Raw genomic sequence first — 23,793 nt, forward strand, 5'->3', positions numbered from 1 at the left:
ATATTTTTAGGCAAGACAATAATAACAACAAAAACATTATCAGACGCTTGATGTAGCCTACTCACATATAAGTTAGCGAAGGACGCCTCATAGAAGTACATGGGTTTGGTTAGCGTGATAACTTCAGAAGTCTCATCGTCCCCCTCTTGCAGAGTTACATCGCCGTAAAACATCCCATATGGATAGATGTCATGTCTGTGGATAGCTGTGACATGGTGGACTGTCCAGAAAAATTGTAAAAAGAACAGTGCTTTTTTGCCCCACGTCATCTTAAAGAACAGCTTGTACACATGCGGCACTCTCAGAGTCAATGAGTTTGAGTGCGCGCTGATGATGTTGGGCATGAAGGTGGGAAGGTTGTGATGATCCAGGCGACACGCACTCCACGGGACGGGAGGGTTTGTGGGAGGTCACGAGGATGTTGATTGGCTAACGGGTGACACCCGGTACACCGTCTGCGTTTCATTTAATTTCAATTTATCGCATTAAGAAATTATTTTTAAATGGTCTTCTTAAACAATTATTTATTTTATATTATAAAATATATTAATGTTATAAGTTAGCATTAAATTTAAATGCATTATATAACTTAATTTTATAGTGAAATTATAGAATAATATATTTTATTCTGTTAAATATCCATCTTTTTCATAATCCCCCATTTGTTTTTCCTTCTTTTACCCTATGCCTTTACCTGATAGTTTAATGATAATTGCATTAAGACTGCTTTAATCCAATTATTCAATCTGAAAGGGTCGTTAATCAATTAAAGGAGTATTTACATCAATAACAAATGGATTGTCACTAATCTAATCACTGCTGAGGCTCAAAGACGTTAGTATCTGACAGTGACGTTCTGTATTAGCATTGTGAAGCTTACATTATTACAGAATTCTGTATATTGCACATATTGTGTAAATTATTTATAAAGTGTGACAACAGTGCTGTATTTTTATTTCATATTTTCTTTTATTGTGATTGTTCTGTTCATTCATCTTGAGAACTGATCATGTCTTCTTTGTTTTAGATGCCATCTAGTGGTCATTCCGTAATTAATTTTCTAGTATTGAAATACTAGACACTATTGGAGACTGTGGGAATGTCACGGTACCACACACAGGAAACAAGGATCCAATCGCAGTATTTTTTTGTAGGGTAATCAGTAAACAGTCCAGGCAAGGGTCAAAATCCATATAAGCAGTCCATATACGCGAAACAGAACAAAATCGGCAAGAACACAGGACACAGATGTGACGAATAACAACAACTCCATAACAGTAAACAGGCAGGGTATATATACAGAACATGACAATCATGATGGGGAACAGCTGAGTGCAATGAACAGCGATGAGCTCAGACAAGGATTGTGGGGATTGTAGTTAAAAAAATGATAGACACCGTGGGGAAGGAGGACCCTAGTCTAGTGGACACCAGACACTGTAACATAAGCCCCCCTCTACGGATTGGCTACTAGACACTCCAAGACAAGACTAAAACCCAACACAAAAGTTCAGGAGGGAGGTGGAAAGGCGGAGGATCAGGGGGAGGGATGGTGGGCCAGGTCCATGCATGGGAACAAAAACGGGAAATAACGAAGCAGACAGTCCATAGAGCGGCCGGCCACAGACACCGGCTCTGGCTCAGGAACAGACACCTGCTCAGGAACAGACACCGGCTCAGGAACAGACACCGGCTCCTGCTCAGGAACAGACACCGGCTCTGGCTCAGGAACAGACACCGGCTCCGGCTCAGGAACAGACACCGGCTCCGGCTCAGGAACAGACACCGGCTCCGGCTCAGGAACAGACACCGGCTCCTGCTCAGGAACAGACACCGGCTCCGGCTCAGGAACAGACACCGGCTCTGGCTCAGGAACAGACACCGGCTCAGGAACAGACACCGGCTCTGGCTCAGGAACAGACACCGGCTCCTGCTCAGGAACAGACACCGGCTCCGGCTCAGGAACAGACACCGGCTCAGGAACAGACACCGGCTCCTGCTCAGGAACAGACACCGGCTCCGGCTCAGGAACAGACACCGGCTCAGGAACAGACACCGGCTCCGGCTCAGGAACAGACAGTAGCTCCCTCCGGCTCATGAACAGACTCGGGCTCAGGAACAAACACCGGTTCCAGCTCAGGAACAGACACCGGCTCCGGCTCAGGAACAGACACCGGCTCCCTCCAGCTCATGAACAGACACCAGCTCCTTCTGGCTCATTAACAGACATCGGCTCAGAAACAGACAACGGCCCAGGAACAGAAACCGGCTCAGGAACAGCAACAGGAACGGATACCAGCTCCGGCTCAGGAACAGACACTGGCTCCAGCTCAGGAACAGACACCGGCTCCCTCCGGCTCATGAACAGACTCCGGCTAAGGAACAAATGCCGGCTCCAGCTCAGCAACAGACAGCGGCTCCAGCTCAGGAAAAGACACTGGCTCCCTCCGGCTCATGAACAGACACCAGCTCAGGAACAGACACTGGCTCTGGCTCAGGAAAAGACACCGGCTCCCTCCGGCTCACGAACAGACACCGGCTCAGGAACAGACACCAGCTCGTTCCGGCTCATTAACAGACATCGGCTAAGAAACAGACACCGGCTCAGGAACAGAAACCGGCTCAGGAACAGCAACAGGAACAGATACCAGCTCCGGCTCAGGAACAGACACCGGCTCTGGAACAGACACCGGCTCCGGCTCAGGAACCACAGACACAAAAGTTTTGAAACATGAAACTTACACATTTGCGTTAACACGCTCCATTGGAGAGATATCCGGATGTTTATTCTCCTCTGCCATAACGACCTGATTTTCATTAAACCGAGAAAATGGAATTTTGTTTTATTTACGATCACTGAGAAATGTTCTATTATTTAAAATGTAAAAAATAAATAAATAAATAAAGGACATTTATTATTTTCAAGGTGAAAATGATTCATTTGCATGGATCCACGCCGAAGAAAACGTCTAAATGTCACGTTTTTAATGAAGCAGCCTAATGAGTAAAATGTCTATTTTTCCGGCGTCCCCCCAGCTCCTCGTTTAAGCAAAAGGTACGCTAAAAACAACGTATTACATCGACGTTAAACCACGTTAACCGTGTTAACCACAACCTTTTAAATACTCGACCTAGCTCCATTGCTTAGCAACGAGAAGAAACTCCTGTAACTTCAGTGCCCAACCCGTATCACGACAAGTTGGTCCACTTTGGAAAACGTGATGTCACGGTTAGTTTAAACTCAAAACCATAAATAGGGCTATACTGCCCTCTTGTGTCAAATTATATTTCTATATTTATTTCTCCAACAAATAAAACCAAACCTGCAATAAAACCCCGTCAAATACACCCTTTAACTCAATAGATTCAGTGGCTCAGATGATAAAGTGTTGGGCTTTAATCAAGAAGACCTGAGTTCAATTCCCATACTTGCCTTAATTTGTTGTGATTATGTCAAGCAAAAGTGGCCTAAACAATTTTTCTTCAACCCGGTATCGTGACAAGACGTGAAATAATCACTTTGGTGCACTTTTGAAAACGCGTAGTAGATGTCACGATTTAAACCCCCTCAAACGTGAAACTTACACTTAAACTGAAACTTACCTATTGGTTTTCATTAAACTGAGAAAAATGGAATTTTGTTTTATTGACGATCACTGAGAAATGGTCTAATATTTAAAATGCAAAAAACATTTATTATTTTCAAGGTGAACAGGATTCATTTGCCTCGATCCACGCTGAAAAAAACGTCTAAATTACACATTTTTTAATGAAGCAGCTAAATAGCAGCTAAAATAATAATAAATATTATTTAAAATGCAAAAAAACAAAAACAAAACAAAGAAAACATTTATTATTTTCAAGGTGAAAATGATTCATTTGCATGGATCCACGCCGAAGAAAACATCTAAATGTCACGTTTTTAATGAAGCAGCCTAATGAGTAAAATGTCTATTTTTCCGGCGTCCCCCCAGCTCCTCGTTTAAGCAAAAGGTACGCTAAATACAACGTATTACATCGACGTTAAACCACGTTAACCATAACCTTTTAAATACTCGACCTAGTTCCATTAGCAACGAGAAGAAACTCCTGTAACTTCAGTGCCCAACCCGTATCACGACAAGACGTGAAATAATCACGTTGGTCCACTTTGGAAAACGTGTAGATGTCACGGTTTAGTTTAAACTCAAAACCATAAATAGGGCTATACTGCCCTCTTGTGTCAAATTATAGGCTATTTCTTCTATATTTATTTTTCCAACAAATAAAACCAAACCTGCAATAAAACTCCGTCAAATACACCCTTGAACTCAACAGATTCAGTGATAAAGTGTTGGGCTTTAATCAAGAAGACCCGAGTTTAATTCCCATACTTGCCTTAATTTGTTGTGATTATATCAAACAAAAGTGGCCTAAACAATATTTCTTCAACCCGGTATCGTGACAAGACGTAAAATAATCACTTTGGTGCACTTTTGAAAACGCGTAGATGTCACGGTTTAAACCCCCTCAAACGTGAAACTTACACTTAAACTGAAACTTACCTATTGGTTTTCATTAAACTGAGAAAAAATGGAATTTTGTTTTATTGACGATCACTGAGAAATGGTCCAATAGCCTATTTAAAATGCAAAAAAACATTTATTATTTTCAAGGTGAACAGGATTCATTTGCATTTCATTTAGTTCTCGGGGGAGTATGCCCCGAACCCCCCTAACTTCCTCACCTTTAAATGTGTGTGACTGTGTGGTAATGTGGGCTGGTATGGTTACAGTGCCAGGGATGCCAGTCTGCCGCTGCATATAGGCCTGCAATATGCATTATTCTCTGTATCGAATCATGCTATCTTATTCCCCACCCCAGCCCCTGATGTTTCGGGTTCAGCCCCTGATGTTTTTGAAACCTAGAAACGCCCCTGCTAAATACTGAGAACCCGTCCTGTTCCACGTGTCACTGCAAGAACTGACAAAAGATTTGAGGTCAAATTTGAATTTGATTTGATACACTACCAGGATGATGTTTTTTTTAATGAACAGAAAGTTCAAAAGAACAGCATCTTTGAAATAGAAATCTTTAGTAATATTATAAATGTCTTTACTATTCACTTTTGATTCATTGAATTAATCCATACTGATTTCTTTAAAAACAAAATTACAGATTTATGTAGATCATAAAAAAATCATAAAACATTCACATATAATGTCTACAACTCTCGAATACTTGAAAGTTAAATTAAATAATTTAAATTCTCATTCATTTTAGTAGGCTACCATAAATAAAAATGTCTAGCCTAGTCATATTTAGTCTTACCTTATTTAGCCCGTAGAGGGCGCCAGATAAAAACAAAAAACACTAAACCTAACGCTAAATTGGTTTGTAATCACATGTAAAACGATTTTAGATTTTTGCGGTGCACATTAACTTGTTATCACATCTCAACAACGCAAATTAATTATTTTCTTTTACATACGTTGGCTCATTTATTCACCCTATACAACAATCATAAATTGCACAATAAGGTTTCCTTTAGTGCAGGCCTCTATTATTTTGATAGTTAGTGATGACGTGTGTCTTTTGTTGGCTAAGTGAAATCTGATAGTCTCTTGATGTACGTGAGATGTCCCTCATTTTCACTGGATCTGATCCAGAAGTTTCAAGTTTCAGGATAGTTTGCTTTGTTCATAACTGTGTTTGGTTTGTCAACATGAGAATAACCCGAGCTATTTGTACTGTAACACATGCATTGTGTGTATACACCATAAGCGTTACGGTGGCAGACTGGAGAGCTCTGCGAATCCATCCATCATTGTCATATAAGCCTAACACAAAAGCTCCAAAAATGGGGTTACACTTAATTTTAAGGTGTCCTTGTTACTAATAGGCTAGTAGTTACATGTAGGTCTACATAATTGGGGTTAGGGTGAGTAGCATGTAATTATAAGCCTATGCAGCATAATTGACAATTACTACATTAACTACAGGAAAAATGTGTAGCAGGGACACTGTAAAATGATGTGTTACCAAAAAAAGTTTTGTTTCTTGGATGGAAATATGCCTACATATAGCTAATAATATACACAACATTTTAAAGCACAGCAGTATACATAAACTTGCAATTGGAAATGTGTAAATGTTTTTTTTTTTATTATTATAACATAAAACATATTAATACCATGAAGCCCTAAAGAAAAAAAAGAGTACAAAAATTCCCTCTGGCAAGACAATAAAACATGCAGCAACACGTTGTGTGAGCTCAGGTCTGTACAGCCCAACCTTAGAGCCAGGGGAAATTTTGTAGCGTCTCTCCGCATTTTTAGAGAAAGTAGATTTAATTATTTGAAAATAAAGAAAAGAGGACTGCAAAAAAAAAAAAAAAAAAGATTATTGAAAAGAAGCCAATTGAGCTGTTTCTGGTCTAAAGATCAATGTTTCGGGGCTGTTTTCCAAGGTTTTGAACAGGTCCATTCTAGAAGATCTAAGATGTAATGAGCACTCAGCACTTTGGATGACAAATGTAATTATTTGATTTGATTTCGTTAACAAATCTGTCAGATTTATACAATTTACACCAGTTATTTTAAGGATCCTTCTTGTCATGTATAGTCTTTGGTGGTATTATATTTGGTTGTATAATTTCAATGAGAGTAACCATTATTTAATCAGTAGTAGGCTAATTTTGACAATCATTCTTTCCAAATTTAAAGGCAAATTTAGTAGCTTAAATCGCATGTACCCCTTAACAAGAGACAATTTCAAGTCCATTTTAAACATTTTTACAATAGCTATTTGATGATTATTATTTGTTCAAATACAGCACAGGGCTCTTTGGGACTCCAAACTGCCAGGAAGTAGAGTCTCAACGGCACAAGGGGTTTTAAGGAAGCTTGAATTTCTCAGTGCTGTGTCTGGACCAGTGTGTGTGTGTGTGTGTGTGTGTGTTGAGGGTGGAGTCAAGACGGTGACGTTTATTCACCAGTTAACAGTTCGTTCAGCAGAGGAACTCATGGCTCACAATATTCTCCCACCACTGCCTCTTTGCCTTCGAGAGCATGGAGCAGACAAAGAGGCAAGTCTGTCTGACTCCAGAGGCATTGAAATGTGAGCTCCATGCTTTTACCATGGTGAACAACCTTTAAGCTTTTTAAGATTTTTAAATTGAATGCAGTTTTTCTGATGTAGAGTTGGGTTCTCTCAAACATGCCAACCTAAACTAATTCAAGGAAGCTTTTCATCTGAAGAACTTTGAGGTTCCTAGAAGATCTCCAACCGGAGCGTTGGTAAGTCCACTGCAGGAATGGAAACAGAGAACAAAACCTGTCGTTACAGTCAGAGCGTGGAGGAGAACGGGGGCCCGGCCATCAGCGCGATGATGTTCTCAGCCGGAGTGCTCGGGAATCTGGTTGCGTTGGTTCTCCTGGAGTTCCGCAGGAGGAAAGAGAAGAACCGGCAGCGGCAGTCTCTGTTCCATTTGTTGGTGACCACGTTGGTCATTACGGATCTAATGGGCACCTGCTTGATCAGTCCCCTTGTGCAGATTGCACACTTAACTAATACCACACTATTTGGGATGACCAAGTCTTCTGCGGTGACCGAGTCTTCTGCGGTGTGTCAGTATTTTGGATTTGCAATGACTTTCTTCAGTCTGGCGACACATTCCATCCTCCTCGCCATGGCACTGGAGAGGAGCATCTCCATCGGGTACCCGTACCACTATGGGAGGCACGTCACCAAGCGCTGTGGATACATCACCATCCCTTGCATTTATCTGGTCTGCTTTCTATTCTGCATGATGCCGTTTGCAGGCTTCGGGGAATATGTGCAATACTGTCCAGGGACGTGGTGTTTTATCGACATGAAACCAGAGAAGCCTAAGCACCAGGCTTATGCCAACGTTTATGCCACCGTGTTGCTGCTTACTGTTGTAATTATAGTGGCATGCAACTGTTTTGTCGTTTATCATCTGGTCCTGATGTACCGGAGGCGCAAAATGAACCGAGGATCGGTGCAGACACGGAGTAAAAAGGACAGGAGGCACTTCTCATGGGCAGAGGAGGTGGAACATCTCATTCTTCTGATCTTCATGACAGTCATATTTGTCATTTGTTCTCTGCCATTAATGGTAAGACTTGCAGTATCTTATTAGGATGAAGGAAAGGGATTTGTTGTAAATTCACTAAAATATTTGTAAAAGTCCTTCAGGCATCAATAAACTACTTTATAAAAAGGGAAAAAGTTAAATGTATGTCATTGTTAAAATGTATGATCTACAAAAGTGGGCAAAACTGATTTTTTTTTTATATTTCACTTTTTAGTATTAATAAAAATATAGAAAAATATAGAAAATATATTCATATTAACAACAATATCAGAAGTTGCGAAAGATAAAAGATGAATAAGAAACAACATTAATAGATATAAAAATATGCTATAATATAATGCAACTTAAACGGTCTTGCTTATGTACTTCAGAGACATTAATTTGCAGATAAATTACACTATCATGATTTTTTATTTAGATTTTTGAGGTTTTTTATAATGTAGCTCAGCTGTCATTTATATTCAATGTTTCTTTCACTTGATTTGAGGCTAAAAAAAAGAGACATTGTGCCTTAACTGTCTTTTGCACATTAAGTAATTTATAAGCAAACAACAGGTTTCATGGACGGATGCTTCCATGTTACAGTTCAGGTTACTGGGCATGGGACATGGGGATGTTATGGTTTCTAAGTAACCACATATTTTCTTGCTGATTTATTGACAGAAAGGAATAGTTATGAAAAGGAAAAAGGTATTTATCAAAAGAAATGTCACGCAAACATAAGTGTAGGAAAGCATTTAGCATTTCGAAAAGGACGGTTTACTGAGATCTTCATCAAACCCAAGATCATGATATGGAGTTTCTTTCAAAATCATCTTCTGTACCAACAACAACTGACAGTATGAGATTTAGATAGCTGCTGGAGCTTATTTTTTCTTGGGGTGTATTATTAATTCTTGTGAAAAGCGACTAGATTGTGGTTGTATTACACAAAGACTCTAATCCAGCTCAAAAACCAGACTCAAATCCAGCTCTTCAGTCACCTGGAACAATGTCAGCCATGGTAATTATTGAGAAATTATATTAACAGTAGGTGAAATTACATTATTGTATTACAGTTTAGTATTTGTGGCTCCTTCTGGAAACTTATTGCTGATTCACTGGTTTGAATTGAGTTTATTAAGGACAACTGAATTTCAGCATAAATTAAGTAATATAATTTCAGATCCCAGCAACCCACTGACTAAATTTGTGGGACTGGCAACTATGTAATGATGGAAGACAGGAGTCTGGTGAAAGATCATGCATTATCATAATCATTAGATTTCTTAACCAAATGGAAACTTTTACTTGATCAAATAGTAATAGAAATGTTTAGTTTGTTTAGTTTCAAATTTGCTCTGATAAGCTTCATTCGTGACTTCGTCACCATCAAATAAGGCATTTTGAAGAGATTTGGGGAAAATAACATATGAATAGCATGGTTTCTGCATATTAAAATGGGATAGAAGAAAGTATTTTAACATAAAGAGATTACACACTTTAGTTTGAAGACTCCAGTTTGATGAAATGCAGAGAATTTTGTAATAGCCTACTTTCATAATACTTCATGGTCTGTGAAAAAAAAAAAAAAAATCTCATGACCAAACAATCCTATTAGGAAAAATATAACTGTTTATCATTGCTTTTGTGTGTGATATAGGGAAAACAAAACAAAGGCTTAAAAAAAAAAAAAAAAAAAAAAACTATGAGCGGAGATAAGCAAACTTAGGAAAATAATATGAACCATTTCTGCTCTGTTTAGGAAGAGCAGTGAAATGAAGTTCTTATAGTGATCTTGTGAGTCACTGACGGGAACTCCAGGATGAAGACATAATAGAGAGTGGATTATATTTTTACATAACTGCTGTCATGGGAGATGTTTGTATTTTTTAGTTGTTCTGTGCTCACACAAAATCTGGTAACGCTTCCTTTTACAGTCCAGTTACCCATGTAAATACTATGTACTTATTTTAGTAACTACAATTACTGTGTAATAACTAGTACTAACCCTGAACCTACCCCTAAACCTACCCCTGTTCCATGTACTTTCCTTATATTAGCCAGTACTTTTTAGGTAAGTACACTGTAAGTACTGTACTGTAAAAGAAAGCGTTACCCAAAATCTTATGAGACCACTTACGTGTTCGCTGAAATCTCAGTCTAAGCAAAAGCTCCTTAAATTGGAATTAATGGGGAAAATGACTAAGTCTCTTGCCTTTTAAATTCCTATCTGTATTAGAGTAATAACATGTTAACGTGCACGCTGATGAAAGTAATGCGATTTAAGTGCATTACCTTGTGCGTGAGATGAAACACATCCTTGTTGTCGTCATTAGTGTCTCATAGAAGCCTGTCAACAATGATAATGGTTTCTCCAGATTAGATATGATTATGTGGGATGTGGAAAAGTATCATGAATTATTAAAATCATAAAATGCAAAAATATATTCTGGATCAGACAGTGACTCTGCATGTCTCACAACTAGCCTATTGTTAGCAGCTGTCACACTACATGCTAAATTTATATGGTGATTGCCAACCTGTGATTAATTATTAATAAATCGAGTCTATTTTTTTAATTAGATAGATAGATAGATAGATAGATAGATAGATAGATAGATAGATAGATAGATAGATAGATAGATAGATAGATAGATAGATAGGGAAAATATTGAGAAAATAGAAAAATTTTGAGAAAATAGATATGCATCTATGCTTCTCTGGTTTCTTTGGTAAGTCTCACAGTGTTGTGCTCGGAATAAATAATCGTTTCCCATGACATCATCATCTGTGGTTAATGTTCAGTAACATCTCTGAATTACCTTCTTCTCTCTAGATCCGTGTGTACATCAACTCCATGGTAAAGCCTGTAAAAAACAAGACGGATCTAATAGCTCTGCGGTTCCTCTCGGTCAACTCCATCATTGACCCGTGGGTGTTCATCATCCTCAGCCCCTCGGTTCTGCGCTTCCTCTGGGGGGCGCTCTGTAAGACCACCTTAATGCCCTCCAGGAACTCCCTGTTCAAAACGTCCATTTCCAAGAACCCCGCAGGCCAAATCGAGCTGTACCAACCCAGTTCCACCTGTGTGGAGACCACACACCACAACAAGTCTGTTCAGATGATCTGAAGTGATGAGGACAATGACGATGGACTGGATCTATTATCCATCCATGCATCTGAGAACCTCTCAACTGATTTGTTTTCGATTCCAATGCAATCTGGTTGGTTTTGTTGATCTAAAAACAGATTCAGAAACTGAGTGAGATAAAGCCAAATGTGAGGTCAAAGGAATACGTTATGTTCCCTCAACCACTACAGTTTTGTTTTGAGACCAGAAGCCCCGTTAACTGCGATCACCTGAAGAACTTGAAAAATGTTTAAAGCATGTTCATTGGGAGTTCAATCATGGATGATTTTTCATTTTTTTCCGGGGACATGAGTGATTGGACTGTTAAAAAACAGAAACTCTCCTTAAGCTATCATTCCATGATCATTACTCTTTTTTCCAGGCTTGTGCTTTCCAGGTAAAAACGGCACGTTCTCCTACGCAGTCTACGTTTGTTGTCGAGTGACTCATGTGACGTAGTTTGCGTTTCAATTAATTCAGCTCTTCAAATATTACTTAAAGTTGTCAACTTGTATTTATAGACGCAGCATATTTATTGTGTTTTAATTTATGTGAATACAACTGAAAGTCAATGACATATATGTGTCTTCATATGTATAGACTGACATGAATCAGTCATTTCTTTCATGTGAGAGATTCTTGTGCATAATTGTACATAATTATACTATAAGCATGACGACATGGTGCCGTTCAGTAGCTACAGACCTGCTCTTTGTGTCAAGATAGTTGTTTTTCTGCCTTTGAAGGTCTTGAATGTACTTGTGAAATAATGTGTTATCCACGAATGCATGTAATTTATGTTGGAAGTGTTGTGTGAAATTGTCTGTTAAATGTAACATAGTCTAATCAAGTCGCAGCCATTGATGTGCACTTCACAACGGAGCAAATCAATAAGATTGATAAGTTAACACATGCATTTTGAATTTGAATATAAGTATTATCTGTCATTATTAACAAGAAACGTTTGTGATTTTATTGTTTGTTGTTTGAAAGTTGTTTTTTTTTTGTTTTTTTTTAAAGTTTAAAAAGGCCTTATGGAGAGAGAAAACAATATTCAAATTCCAACTCATGAATAAAAAGGGAGACAATTTTTCAATTCTGAATTTTGCCCAAACCTGCTCAGGACTCGTGTCTCTTGACAAAGAAATAAATAAAGCATGCATACATTCCCTGAGGCCATAAATAAGTATGCGAACACTCAAATAAAATGCTTGTTGAGTGCATTGCTTGCACATGGTCCTGTTGTACATATTTAATGTTCTTGCATTGGAGTGCTGTGATAAACCATGTGACTCAAGGGAGTGACATTGCAATGGTATATTTCTGAATGCAATTATGTGTGAAAATATGTGAAGCTAAAGTTTGTGTTTTAAAGAGCCCCTATCATAGCATTTGAAATGTTCATATTTTTGTTTTAGGAGTTCCCAAAAACAGTTTAACGTGCATGCAAGGATAAAAACACTTTATTTGTCTTATAATATGCATTTATTTTTAACTGATTTGCTCAACACTCCCAAATGATTCGTTCGACGATTCAGTTGTTATTGGTAAACCGTAGGCAGAGACTGTCGGCAACGAAACGCCCATAATATAGCTTGTCAAGTGTTGAAAATTGTATATAGTGTTTGAACAAACGTGTCAGAAAAAGTGCACTTTCCACACGGTCTTACTCGCGTCTCCGTCAGACACTCAAGCTTTCCCGGCGACACTCACATTGCGGCGGCTTTAAGAGGCAGTGCTTATTATAAAGAGCGAAGTCATAATTTGGTTAAGTCGTTTAGGAGGTAATTGCCATTTTTCAATGAATGTCCAACACTATCTCACGACCAATTCGTACGAATTCGACGCATGATTAAAAAGTGGCTAATTCGTACTAATTCGTACGACCTCACTCGTACTAATTCGTACGATTTGTCTTAACCCACGTGATGGTTAAGTTTAGGGGCGGGGTAAGGGGTAGGTCATTCGTACGAATTCATACGAATTGGCCAATTCGTAAAATATGTACGATTTAGCAAAATCGTATTAATTCGTACGAGTGAGGTCGTATGAATTGTTACGAATTAGCCACTTTTTAATCATTCGTCGAATTCGTACGACTTGGTCGTGAGATCGGGTTGGAATGTCTGGTGAATATCAAAAACAAAACTAACTTTACCCCGCTTAGAAGCTGCGCGGAGTGTACACAACACACACACATGCAACAGAAAACATAACAGCAAACATTATTAATAATACTTACAGATTGTGATTCGGAGGAGGACGAACCTGATCCATATACACTGGATACTGAGCCCTCCTTCAGGCACAATCGGCTTGCGAATCCACATTTGAATTCATTTAGGTTTTTGAATTTTGAATGATTTGTGATGAGAACACAAGGTTCGGCTATACTGTTGTGGTATCGTTGCAAATATGAACTCTAACCACTGATTCTTCACATGCTCGTCCCTGGACAATGAAAACAAGAGGCTGAACTGTCTTTGCAATGTAGAACATAGCGTCTTCTCGACATTATACGATTCAGCTGAAGTATTTGAATGTGTTCTAGACTTCAAGTTTACATTTCCGTCTGCGCGCGCAGTTGTTGGGAGCGGCCATGGCCTCTCTACGTCACGATGTAACAGCTAATGACTCGTTTCAAAAACAATTCATTTCATAGACTCAGAGTCGACTCTCACTTTTGAAAGACAATAACTTTATATACGGTGCACTTTCAGATATAAATCTTTGCAGGATGTTTTCATTCCCTTAGAGCTATATTGCACACTACATGAACAGTCATTTTCAAAAATCCATGTTAGGTGCTCTTTAAGCCTTGGGCCGCTTACATTAGTCTCTGACAGACAGGAATGTCTAACATGTTTGAGAGCAAAGGAAGGAGTGAATAGGAGCCATGCCAGTTTGAATCACTCCACTCCACATTTGCAGATGCCTACGTCAGGTTCTGCTCGCATAATGCAGAGTTTCCTAAACCAGTGTTGGTTTGTGACAGAACTGCAGGAAATGAAAAGCTAACAATTCATCAAATCATAAAATGTAAACGATTTTTAAATAAAAATAATGAAAACACTTACTAAAAAGACTAAATGTTTTATTTGTTTGCCTGCATGTCAAGTGACCATTTACCAATAACTGAGAACATGCCACTGTTAAATTATTGAAATATTAACTTCAAAAGCTGTATTCAAGTAAATATTTTAGGTCAAATGGGTTCAGCTGGTCCTGTGGGTGCTCCAGGGCTCCATGGAAAATCGCAAGATATTCTCCAATCAAAAAATCGATTGAATTTCAGGAACCTCTCCGATTGGTGGACAGCACATCTGGTCCCGGAGGGTAATAAACACCGTTCTACTTAGGACATAATTAACAACCTGACATAACAGCTTTTTTGGACAGTTATAAATTGCTTTTAAATGCAAAATGATCAGGTATATCAGCAGAGAGTGACTTATAAAAACACTCACATAATATGTGAATGAAGATGTTTGTTTGGTTGTAGACACGAATTCTACGCAAATTCTTCGCAAAACATGAATACATTTTGCGTACCATCGCATGGAGATAATTCATCAAGCGCACCATCGCATGGAGATAACAATTTGTCTCTTTGAAGAATACTAAAATTGATAACAAGTATTGAGTGAATTCATTAAAATATTTTAAGGGGCAAATCAGCATCTATGCAGGCATAACGGACAACTATCATAAACTCAAACCATACTTATTAAGGTTGACATGAAAAAGAAGTTGTCAAAGACTTTTTTTCCCTTTTGTGGCGTATGTCTGAGTGAACAGCACTCGAACAATAAAAAATGTAGGCCTATGGCTGCTCTTGATTTTGTCCATTAGGAATTGATTGGATGGTTGTTGTTCGCTATTGCTGTGATGTCATGTGAGTGACGGGTTGCTCCGCCTTCGCACCAGTGAACACGAAGAGATGTCGCTGTAGGGAGGGGAAGTTATTTTTATTAAAGGTTATGAGGGCACATGAATAATAAAAAATAATGATGAGCATGTCATCATGATTGTCAGCAAATCATTTATAATAAATACTGATTTAAAAAAAATCAATGGATTCAAAGCATATTTTTCAAATCGAGGAAATAGGCTACTCTATGAATCAATTCTGCAAACTGACTGATTCTGTGGGCATAAAAAGTGCAACATTGGTAGGAGAGTTTACACATCTGATAAGTGGAACAGAACCCCCAATAAGTCTATTAATTATTCGGCAAATATGAGGATATCAGAGATCAACCTCAAAAAAAATAATTCTGTTTATTTTATCTGCAAGATCATTCCAGTTACTAAAAGTTGAAATCTTCAGCCTGGTTGTGGGAACTTGAGTTTTTCACAAGATAAATATCAAATGTGTGAATATTTAGATAACAGAGCGGGGTCTGATGCTCGTGACACTGTGCACCCATAGGGAGTGTGGGAAAAAGGACTCAGTCAGATCTCGATCGCTTCAGTCTCAGACGTCATGGTAACGTTTCTATAGCAAACCACAGCTCAGGTGCCTGAGGCTGACATGAGAGCTAGTATTTCCTGTGGTTAATTCTGTGATTTAGCCTACAGTGAGAATTCATAAAAGTGTTCAGAACATTTACTGCATGGCTGATAGATCAAATTAGATTTAGCCTTAGCTTAAATTGTCACTATCAGTCCTCAACCACTTTTTATTTCTTTGAATACAGAGGCAATGATGTGTCAACTTGATTTGTTGTTGTCTCTCGCCTCTGCAGTGTCTTTACACCGTTGTGTGAAAGTCTATCGATTCGGCCCATTGATTCAGAATGATATATTCACAGACTTAAGATCTTATTAAAATCGCTACATGAGCCGTTTCGGCTTCTATACTTGTTTATTACCTCTGTAGTGTCAGTGTAGTCAACCATTTTCACAACAATTTGCATAAGCGCCTGGTCATGATTCATTGTCCATTATGTATTTTAAGATAAAAGCATGTTAAACATCAGTTTACGACTGAAACAAATAGGCATCTCATTAACATGTCAAAATTTTGCATTTCACAATATATAAAAATATATTGTGAAATATTACTTTTGACAGGTTTTAATGAGATGTATACAATTAAAACGCAGCATATTCGTTTCAGTCGTAAACTGGTGTTTAACATGCTATTATCTTTAAAATACAACATAAATGGACGATGAATCATGACAAGATGCCAAGATGACGGTTGACTAGATATATATAACTATATTGACAAAAGTTTTGGGACATCTGCCTTTACATTTTTGGAATTTTTGACCATTCTTCTATAGAAACACATTTGTGTCCACTGATGTTGGACGAGAAGGCCTGTTTTGGAGAAAGGTATTCTTTCAGGTTGAGGTCAGGACTATATCCAGGCCAGTCAAGTTCCTCCACACCAAACTCGCTCAGTCATGTTGGAACTGGTGCACAGTCATGTTGGAACAGGAACCGGCCATCCCCAAACTGTTCCCAAGTGGGGAGAATGAAATTGTCCAAAACATCTTGGTATACTGAAGCATTAAAAGTTAGGGGCTAAGCCCAACCCCTGAGAAACAACCCAACACCATAATCCCCCCTCCACCAAACTGTGGTCTACACTTGGCACAATACAGTCAGGCAAGTATCGTTCTCCTGGCAACTGCCAAACCCAGACTGCTCTAGAGTCAATGGCAGCGTGCTTTACACCACTGCATCCGACTCTTTGCATTGGACTTCAGCCAAGGAAACCCATTCCATGAAGCTCTCTACACGCTGTTCTTGAGCTAATCTGAAGCCAACACGAAGTTTGGAAGTCTGTAGCCATTGACTCTGCAGAAAGTTGGCGACCTCTGCACACTGTGCGCCTCAGCATCTGGGATTTTACGTGGCCTATACCAATTCTGTTGTTCCCAATTGCTTCCACTTTGTTATAAAACCACTAACAGTTGACCGTGGAATATTAGTAGTGAGGAAATTTCACAAATTGACTTGCACAGGTTGCAACCTATACGGTACCCTTGAATTCGCTGAGAGCGATCCATTTTTTCACACGTTTGTAGAAGCAGTCTGCATGCTTGATTTTATACAACTGTGGCCATGGAAAGTGGTCACTACCAGTCCTGTCTTTATATAGTGTATGTATATACACTTTATATATTCACATAACATAAAATATAATTTACAATAAAATTATAATATAATCATTTATAATAAAAAACACCATTCTTAATCAGAATCACATTAAACCTCAAAACTGAAAGGTACTGAACATAATCTCATTAATAGTTCTAAAATAGACAAGATTTAGTTATGAAAAATGCAATTTCTTTTGATTTTGGGGTGAAATGAGAGCTGGAAATGTTGCCATGAGATTTACCTAATTACACCAATGCTAATGCATGCAATCCACTGAAATTAGCGTCAACGATGGTAATGAAGATTGGAGACTCATGAATGACTGTGTGGCGCAGTGGCCTGTTTAATCTCATGGAAGTTTTCATTGTAATTGCATAAAGCAGATCTAACTGTGTTTATTTGTTTTCTGACGCAAAGGGAGGACGCATCTCTGTTGACTGCAATGATCTGTGAGGTTATCTCCGAGCCCCGGCCAGAGCACCAGCGGATGACTAGCAGGAAACAGCAGGAAGCAGCTGCTCATCTCTTGGGAGATAGTCGCTGCCACACATCTGTGGAGACCCATCATCATGTATTACGATCACACACTGACACAAGACTCTGTAATGAACATTGCTCATATATTTCCCTCCCTTTTCATCTCACTTTTATTTTTCCCAGACCCCCGAAACACTCATTTCTACATTTCTCACTCTGGGAAAAGTGGTCAATACCAGTCCTGCAGTCATTACTGGTGCTCTGTGAAGTTTTATGTGGTGTGAAATAAAGCTATTGAGCTCAACAGCATTGCTCGATGACATTCAATGATGATAGTTCACCAAAACATAAACATTCTTCCATCATTTACTCAATTTCCAAGCCAGCATTAAGTTTCTATTGTATATACAAAATGGGGTGCGATGTTGTCATTATTGGGAGAACTATTCCTTCAAATGAGTCTTTTGCTTCTTTTAGCAAAATTTGAGATGATATTCACTTATGATCGCGCGCGTGAGATCGACAATCAACTACTTTGGGCTTCGACCGAAAACAGGAACCAAATAGAGGTATGTGAGCTGGCTGAATTAACAGTCAATTTTTATTCATATCTTTCACGTCTGCATTCAGATTGACCGTGGTCACTCTTGATAACATCACTCACATGGCTGTGCACTCGCAAATCAAGGATGTTAAGAGGCTAAAAGCAGATTTAGAACATGCCCCATTGAAGTCAACAGGGTGCAAATTTTAAAAAGACGAAAACACGGTTTAGGCAACACCGATTTTTGGCATTTTTATCTGTACTGACAGTAGGCTACTCCAAATGTATAAAAAATGAGCTCAATGTTAAAATTGCCCAGAGTTCTCCTTTAAATACATTGATTGGGTAATCAAACCGAACAGAAACAGGTGTTAGGGACTACTTAACAATCAACGAAACTAACTAGAAACTCAGGCAGGTAAAACAGGAAAGGAACACAGTGAAAATGAAACGTTCCGGGGGGATGTTGCTTCAACCCGCAGACTTATAAAACAACCCGTCGCAACAGTGTAAAAGTAGCCCAATTCCACGGGAAAACCACGGACTTGGCAAAAAAATAATGTTTTTGGTCTGAGAGGCAACCACACAATGATTTTATTTTTTTTAAGTTCATGTCATAGCCACAATATCCTCCACCCAAGAAAGAGTGCTTTCAGTTATGAAGAAAACTCCCAGAACAGGCAATTATTAACTATCATGCGTTTGGATGCACTTCTGCTTTAGATTAGTAGAACTGAGGCAGGACTAATTGGGCATAACACTCATGTCCTGTCTATGGTGGATGCCAGGGGTTGGGCATACGGGAAAACACATAAGCTCATCGCACTGGTCATCCTCGCTTTGGGCTCAGCCAAGTACTGATGGCCTAGACTTCCCAGCCCAAAATAATTCAGATAGTTACTTTCTGGAATGGGCTAGCAGAAACCTCTGGAGAGAACAGCTCAGCCTCATTGTTCATGAGAACCTCTGCAGAGATACGATTGGCGGAAGACCGTGAACTACTTGACAGAATGATGCTAAAAGATGATTGTGCTCATATGCTTTTACAGTTTTCACTGAGAGGCCTGGCTTCCACTTAATCCTTCTTCGTTTAGAGGTTACACTTTGACCGGGTTCCTCCCGTGCTGTAATGTCCTGAAATGTCCTCCTGTAGGCTGTCTATAGCTTCCTATAGAAACACATAGAAAGGCCTTTTGATTCCTATTTTTGTTTTAGACATGATTTCTCTATCTTATTTGTTTATTTTTTATTTAGATATATTCAGATATTCTAAAAGACTACTTTTTATTTTTTTAAAGTTAAGTATCAGGATTTCAGCTGCATTATGATTACAATCAAACAATAACATTTGGTTACAAAGGGAACACAATGCAAACAGTTTCTCTCTCCCTCTCTCTCTTTAAGAGTGTGTCTGTGAGTGTGTGAGAGTGTGTGCGTGCATTTGAGCAAGTTTTTTTTTCCATTTATTATTGACACTCTTGATGTTTGTGTCAACCCTTCATTGCTGTACACTTTTTTCTGCACAATGGCTGATCTGTAGTTTGTACCACTTTTGTTTCTCTGAGTTTACCTATTGTTTCATATTTCCCATTCATTTCCTATATGGTCGATTATTTTTGACCAAGAAGAAGCTAAGTGTTGACTGTTTTTTTTTTTTTTTTTTTACAACCCTTTAACATATCCGAATCATCTCCTTGATTTTTTTGTGTGTTCACATAGGTAATAAAACAAAAGTCACCAAGTTTCATCCCATACCGATGAAGCAAAAAAAATAAACATTTCAAAACGTAACAGTTTTCGGTCATTTTAGCCCGAAGAAGCCCAGAAGTAAACCAGGGATTCTATCAACAGTTTCATGTTAAATAATTTACAGCCAGGCTCTGCTTGAGTAATCATTTACTCCAGAGGACTGAAGAACTACTAGCAAAGGTAATGAAAACAATAAACCTAATAGCACTGTTGTTAATTCAAGATGGAAGCACTTTAAGTCTGCTTGGACTGATTAACATGATTTGTTTTTAAAACGTGAAGCACCAGGAGTGGAGCTGAAATAACATCTTCTTCGTGTGCTTTGCATTCCAACACAGCTAGGAGAAGATAAGTGCCTAGTGTGCACAATATTGATGGGCCACTATTTTTATGTGGCCTGGGATTTTGATTTTTTTTTTCTCATTAGGCATTTAAAATAAAACCCAAATAAACAAGCTCCAAGATGAATCACAACATTATAAACTTTCTATGAAACTAAAAAACATAATAAAAAAGTGTAAAAAAAAAAAAGTATAAGATTGTGTATTGAAATCATTTATGAATGAACTACATTTGTCTGAAGTGTTGTAATACAAAATTCTGTCATGAAATTCTAGATAGCACAGGCTGATTGACACAGTTGATGCTGTCTCAAAGCCAGTGAGCTTGCATGCTCAACCTTCAAACACTTGAAGGTTATCATTTTCACTTTCAGTAGCAGTGCAGCGTGCAGAAACCCTCCAACTTCCCCAGCTCCACCTGTATAGATCTGCTATGGGGAATTCATGTCCACTATATTGCGCACAGGAGCATGTCTGATAGCAGTGTGTTGTGTATTTATTGGCATAGTCCTGCACTTGCTCTGCAGTAGCAGAAACAACAAATATAAAAATATATTTAGATATAAAATATGTATAATATATATTATTAATAAAAATACTATATATATTCGATTTAAAAACGTGACACCCTTAATATATATATATATATATATATATATATATATATATATATATATATAGATCAAAATTAATTCACAATCTCGAACGACGAATTAAAAAATGGAATCGTCGATGCTGCCATGCCCCCATGTCACGTCCTTCGGCTTGCCAAGCGGAAAAACATGTGTGTTGAAGTGCTGCGAGTCTATGGTCAACCTCCTCTAAATTAGCTATAGCTATTCAAAATCATAGCATAGCAACTGCAGATGCAGGAGACCCATCAACAGAACTTGAACCCCTTCCTCTTTCATTGAATTCGCTCCAAACCTTTTTGCACGCTCTGCAGAGAGGGAGAGAGCGAGAGACCTTGCGCGTGTGCCTCATGAAACGCATGTAAGACAGAGAACATCCTGATTGGCCGATTGATGAAAATCGAGAATCGAAACGAACCATGACCCTAGGATCGAAAATGTAATCGAATCGAGGATTTGGAGAATCGTGACACCCCTAATGTCACGACATGATCCTTCAGATATCATTCTAATATGCTGATTTATTATGAATGTTGGAAAACCAGTATTTTAAACTTCAATAATATTGAAGTTTATATTTCACAATATTACCGTTTTTTTATTTTTTTATTAAAATGCAGGGTTGGTGAGGATAAGAGACTTCTTTCAAAAACAATAAAAATAGTCTCTTATTTAGTCTCTTATTTATTTGATGAAATATCCAGTCAGAATTTTTTTTAAAATTTAAGATAACTGTTTGAAATCTTTTGTAACATCATAAATGTTTTTTTTTAATAAAAATTCAATGAACCCTTGCTGAATAAAAGTATCAATTTCTTTCAAAAAATTGAATAAAATCTGACATTATTAAAATAAAACATAATAAAAAATAAAAACTAATATTATTATATCATTTTATTCCCAAAAGGTAATAGAGAGGGGGATTTTGTGCATTGTGATATAACGGAATATTATATCATTTTAGTTCTTTCTTGTTTAACTATATAATCGTTCTCATATGGAAGAGAGACAGGTCCTTTTAGCTCACTTAAGTCGTGTTATTTCACAGATGCAAGAAAATTAAACCAACTTACACTGAATTTCCTCTGGGCACGTCAACAACTGTCTGTGTAGTGTTCCCACATGGAGATCTAAACATTGCTATGTCATTACTCATGTCTTGTTATGTATGATGCTAAACAATACGTCAAGACTCCAACTGTTGCTGTGTACAACATATGTGGGATGACCCTTCTTCTATGGGCGTCATGTGTCTGATAATAATACACAACCCATTGTTTATTTTTAACAGTCTCTGACCTTTGTGCAGAAAGATAGAATTGGACCATGGGCTAAAACTCTGAAAGGCCAGATGGCACACTGTCTTCTGTACACTGTTGGCTTGAAGTCTGAACAGTCTACCAGCTACTGAATGAAATTGAACCTAAACGGTGAATGTCTTTGCACATCCTGAAACAGAAACACAATCACTTTATATGTTTGTTTTTTAAATGAAAAAACACTGCACCTTGTAAAAAGTAGCGATGCACTCAGCAAGAGTATGGCAACATCAAAATGCGAACCTACGTACTTAGTATGACAAATGTGTTTCCTAACAAATGTTCATGCCTAACAAATGGAGACAGTTATTGACATTTACTATTAGCCTCATCTGCTGTTTTTGGTTAAAGTTAATCGTAAATGTCAGTCACTGTCTCTTACATTGGCTAGCTTTGAAAGTCACAACACATTTCCCATGCGGAATATGTTCATATTTGACTTGTAAATACCTCCCTTCTGAGCATGACTTTCGTCGGTCTCTAGGGATGGCGACAGCCGAGCAGAAACAGCCAGTTTCGTGCACATGGAGGAAGTGTTGCAGGGCGCATGCTTTTGTTTGTTTTGCTCTTTGAAACCCGCTTTCTTCCTTGTCCCGAGGGAAAGTGGATGTAACTCTTCACCCAGTATACTCCAATAATGGACTAGACAATGTTTGTTTGTTGGTAAGAAAGACCTACCACCTGAAGCCTGCTTATGCCAGATAGACATAAAGGTTAGACATCACTCCATTAAACGATAAGTTCACTTCAGAAATAACATTTCCTGATAATTTACTCACCCCCGGCCCCACGTCGTTCCACGATGTTCACATCTTTCTCTTTTCAGTTGAAAAGAAATTAAGGTCTTGGAGGAAAACATTCCAGGATTTTTCTCCATATAGTGGACTTCATTGGGTTGAATGTTCAAATTGCAGTTTCAATGCAGCTTTTAAGGGCTCTACATGATCCCAGCCGAGGAGTAAGGGTCTTACATAGCCAAATAGAAAACAGTTCTTTTAAATGGTAATAACACTTCATAATAATAAACTATTGGTTAAATATGCAGCCTCGGTGAGTTGTCTTGGTAGACTTGGTGAGACAGAAATCATACCGACCACAAACTTTTTTAACATAGTGCATTTTTAAAAACATAAACAAAAAATTGTGAATAAATTATTATAAATGGTCAATTTATCATAAAAAGGTGTATTTAACTAACTGACATTTTTCCTTTTTTTCTCAAAACAAAAGGATTTGAATTAAAATTGAACCTGATTCTGAATATTTTAACAATTTTTAAGTAAATACATATTCCTAACTACTAAATAGATTAAGTGATTCAGAAAGATATATATTGAACTCTATATCTGTCACGGTGCTGGTGGAGTGTAGGTAGAAGAAGGAGACAAATGCTCCAATTCAAAC

The 23,793-nt window shown here is 38.1% G+C and overlaps 2 protein-coding genes across 6 annotated transcripts in view; one reads left to right on the top strand and one right to left on the bottom strand.

Annotated features, from left to right (window-relative positions):
* The window catches only part of nid2a (nidogen 2a (osteonidogen)), a 40,979-nt gene extending 40,619 nt beyond the window's left edge, over positions 1-360 (bottom strand). For 3 of the 5 annotated variants that reach the window (XM_089120222.1, XM_089120219.1, XM_089120220.1), the window contains exon 1: positions 66-359. In XM_089120222.1, coding sequence (XP_088976348.1) covers positions 66-344 — 279 coding nt within the window. In that variant the 5' untranslated portion in view covers positions 345-359. Of the gene's footprint in view, positions 1-65 lie in introns of all 5 variants that reach the window. The other 2 variants (XM_089120221.1, XM_089120223.1) reach the window with 1 other exon arrangement.
* A 6,626-nt stretch (positions 361-6,986) lies between these two features.
* ptger2a (prostaglandin E receptor 2a (subtype EP2)) lies at positions 6,987-12,216 on the top strand. Its single transcript, XM_039672327.2, has 2 exons — positions 6,987-8,119; positions 10,917-12,216. Exons 1-2 carry the CDS (start codon positions 7,295-7,297, stop codon positions 11,208-11,210), a joined length of 1,119 nt encoding a protein of 372 aa, XP_039528261.2. The 5' UTR covers positions 6,987-7,294; the 3' UTR covers positions 11,211-12,216.
* Positions 12,217-23,793: the final 11,577 nt, after the last annotated feature.

This window comes from Pimephales promelas, chromosome 15 (genome assembly GCF_988280905.1).
Source record: "Pimephales promelas chromosome 15, fPimPro1.hap1.1, whole genome shotgun sequence".
NCBI lineage: Eukaryota > Metazoa > Chordata > Actinopteri > Cypriniformes > Leuciscidae > Pimephales > Pimephales promelas.